This window comes from Rhinopithecus bieti, unplaced genomic scaffold (assembly GCF_001698545.2).
Source record: "Rhinopithecus bieti isolate Rb0 unplaced genomic scaffold, ASM169854v2 scaffold_22, whole genome shotgun sequence".
Taxonomy (NCBI): Eukaryota; Metazoa; Chordata; class Mammalia; order Primates; family Cercopithecidae; genus Rhinopithecus; species Rhinopithecus bieti.
The window spans coordinates 1,168,451-1,171,284 of NW_016803136.1; the positions used below are offsets into that span (position 1 = coordinate 1,168,451).

At 41.7% G+C, this 2,834-nt stretch overlaps 1 protein-coding gene across 1 annotated transcript in view; it reads right to left on the reverse strand.

Annotated features, from left to right (window-relative positions):
- The window catches only part of YWHAE (tyrosine 3-monooxygenase/tryptophan 5-monooxygenase activation protein epsilon), a 27,201-nt gene that overhangs the window by 7,910 nt on the left and 16,457 nt on the right, over nt 1-2,834 (reverse strand). Inside the window, exon 5 of the mRNA XM_017865287.1 lies at nt 2,496-2,632. Within this exon, the coding sequence (XP_017720776.1) occupies nt 2,496-2,632 (137 nt within the window). The remainder of the gene's footprint in view (nt 1-2,495; nt 2,633-2,834) is intronic.

Below are 2,834 nucleotides of genomic sequence, written 5' to 3' on the forward strand. Positions count from 1 at the left end.
CTCCGTCTCAAAAAAAAAAAAATAATAATAATAATAAAAAAATACACACACACACACACACACACACACACACACACACACACACACACAAAACTTTCAAGTCAAGTCACTTTTATTACTTTTTATTACTTTTACTCTCAGAAACATGTCCCCAGGGGTGAGAGGGTATCATTTCCTCAAGTCAATCCCGCTTCCCAAACTCTCCACATGCTTTCCCTCTATCAACAGGCAGAGAGGTACCAGCATCTGAGCAGGGGTGACTGTCAGGAGTCCACAGCTGTTTGGCCATTCTTCTTCATAGTTGTTAAAACCATTTTTTTCCCTTAAGAGATGGCACCTCGTTCAGTCATCCACGTTAGAAGGCAGTGGCGCAATCAAGGCTCACTGCAGCCTCAAGATCCCCAACCTCACTGAAGTTTTTTTTTTTTTGAGACAGTCTTGCTCTATGAAGCCTCACTCTGTCTCCCAGACTAGAGTGCAGTGGCGTGACCTCAGCTCACTGCAACCTCCACCTCCTGTGTTCAAGCAATGCTCCTGCCTCAGCCACCCAAGTAGCTGGGATTACAGGCGCATAGCGCTGCGCCCGGCCTTTTTTTTTTTTTTTTTTTTTTTTTTTAAAAAGACAGGGTCTTACTATGTTGCCCAGGCTGGTCTTGAACTCCTAGGCTCAAGCATCATCCCACCTTGGCCTCCCAAAGTCCTGGGATTACAGACATGAGCCACCGCAACCAGAGTAGGATAGATTTTCAAGCTGGAAGCCACTTGTTTAGAGTTGGTAAATTGTTTCTGAGTTCCAAGGACTGGGAGTAGCTGCCTGAAATGCTGTGCTGGGAAGTGTTCTGTGGCTCCATCTGGCACTATTGCAAGTGTGTAAGTAAGTCCTATGTATATGAATATCTCATGCCAATCCCGATCTAATCAAATCCTAAACATTTCATAGAGCTAGTAAGCGTTAAAAGCTGAGTCACCTAATTGTCACTTTAGTACCATAACACAAAAGTCACAAATCTGATTTGATCCTTTCAGAGAAAAGACACATACACGCCCACTTTCAGAAGCATTTTCAAAAAGTGTAACACTTCCAAAGACAATACAGCAGGTCGATTTCCCCAACAGACACTACAGATAGCCTCAAGCAACGTGACATATGTTCCAGTCTAAAAAACTTTTTTTTTTTTTTTTTTTTTTTTGAGATGGCATCTCCCGTCACCCAGGCTGGAGTGCAGTGGCACAATCTCAGTTCACTGCAACCTCCGCCTCCTGGGTTTAAGCAATTCTCCAGCCTCAGCCTCCTGAGTAGCTGGGACTACAGGCGCTGCCACCACACCTGTTGTATTTTTTAGTAGAGATGGGGGTTTCACCATGTTAGCCAGGATAGTTTCGATCTCCTGACCTCGTGATCCGCCTGTCTCGGCCTCCCAAAGTGCTGGGATTCTAGGCCTGAGCCTCTGCGCCCGGCCCAGCTTAAGAAACATGCTTAAAGGAACCGCAGCTAAAACTGACAACAGACTGTTTCCAACCTCCTACCAGCACCAGCACTACCAAATGTAAAACTATCTTGTAATGCTCATATCACATTAATTTGTCTTCTTCTCCATCCCTGTTCAACAATCTACCATGGATAAAAATGATTCTCTAGAGAGAGAATTAAATTTGGGCTTCTGTATTTAAAGTAAACATTAACACACACTCAACATCACAATTTAGTAAAATACTCTAGTTAAAGTGTTTGCAATGAAAACCGCTTAAAAGTAACAACAGCCGGGCACAGTGGCTCATGCCTGTAATCCCAACACTTTGAGAGGCTGAAGCGGGCGGAACACCTGTGGTCAGTTCAAGAACAGCCTGACCAACATGAAGAAATCCCGTCTCTACTAAAAATACAAAAATTAGGTGGACATGATAGCGGGTGCCTGTAACCCCAGCTACTCCAGGAGGCTGAGGCAGGAGAATCGCTTGAACCCGGGAGGCAGAGCTTGCAGTGAGCCGAGATCACGCTACTGCACTCCAGCCGGGGTGCAGTACTCCATCTCAAAAGAAAAAAAAAAAAAAAAAAAAAGACCCAAGGGCCAACATACAATTTCTCTGCAGAACCCCAGAGGTAAACGGGAAACTAGTTCCCTTTTAGATAAAAGATTTCAACAAAGAGAAAAACTTCGTAAATACCTATTGATACCATCTGGATTTAAATACAGTTAACTTCAGCCCCCTAAAATTGAATCTGGACGAAGATAAAATAAACTACTTGCTCTCCACTTTTCCTGTCCTCAACCTTTGAAACAGTATAAAGGAAGAATTAAACTAAGTTCCCCAAAATGGAACTCGGTACTTTAGCACCATTTCCTATAAAGGCAATAATTAAAATTTCATAGAAAGCAGGCAGTGAGTCTGAATTGTAGCTTGATGTAAAGATATGCCAAGGAATGTCTACAGAGAGTAAAAACAAATCCTGCAACTGAAAGAGGTGCCTCTTTTACTTCCTAGTGTTTGCTTACCGTCACCCTGCATGTCTGAAGTCCATAGTGTCAGATTATCACGTAACAACTGCATGATAAGAGTAGAGTCCTTATAGCTTTCTTCACTCAGCGTATCCAGTTCTGCAATTGCATCATCGAAAGCTGCTTTTGCCAACCTAAAGGTATTTAAATAAATGTATTATAAAAATTAAGTCCAAAATCAGAATTAGAAATGATATGTTAGACATCAATCTTTTCTTCAGGTATTCCAGTGTGTAATAGTGACAATGATACAAAGAAAAAGCAAATACAATAAAAATTAACTTAAAACTATGTGGAGCACTACTTTTTTTTTTTTTTTTTTTTTTTTTTTTTTTT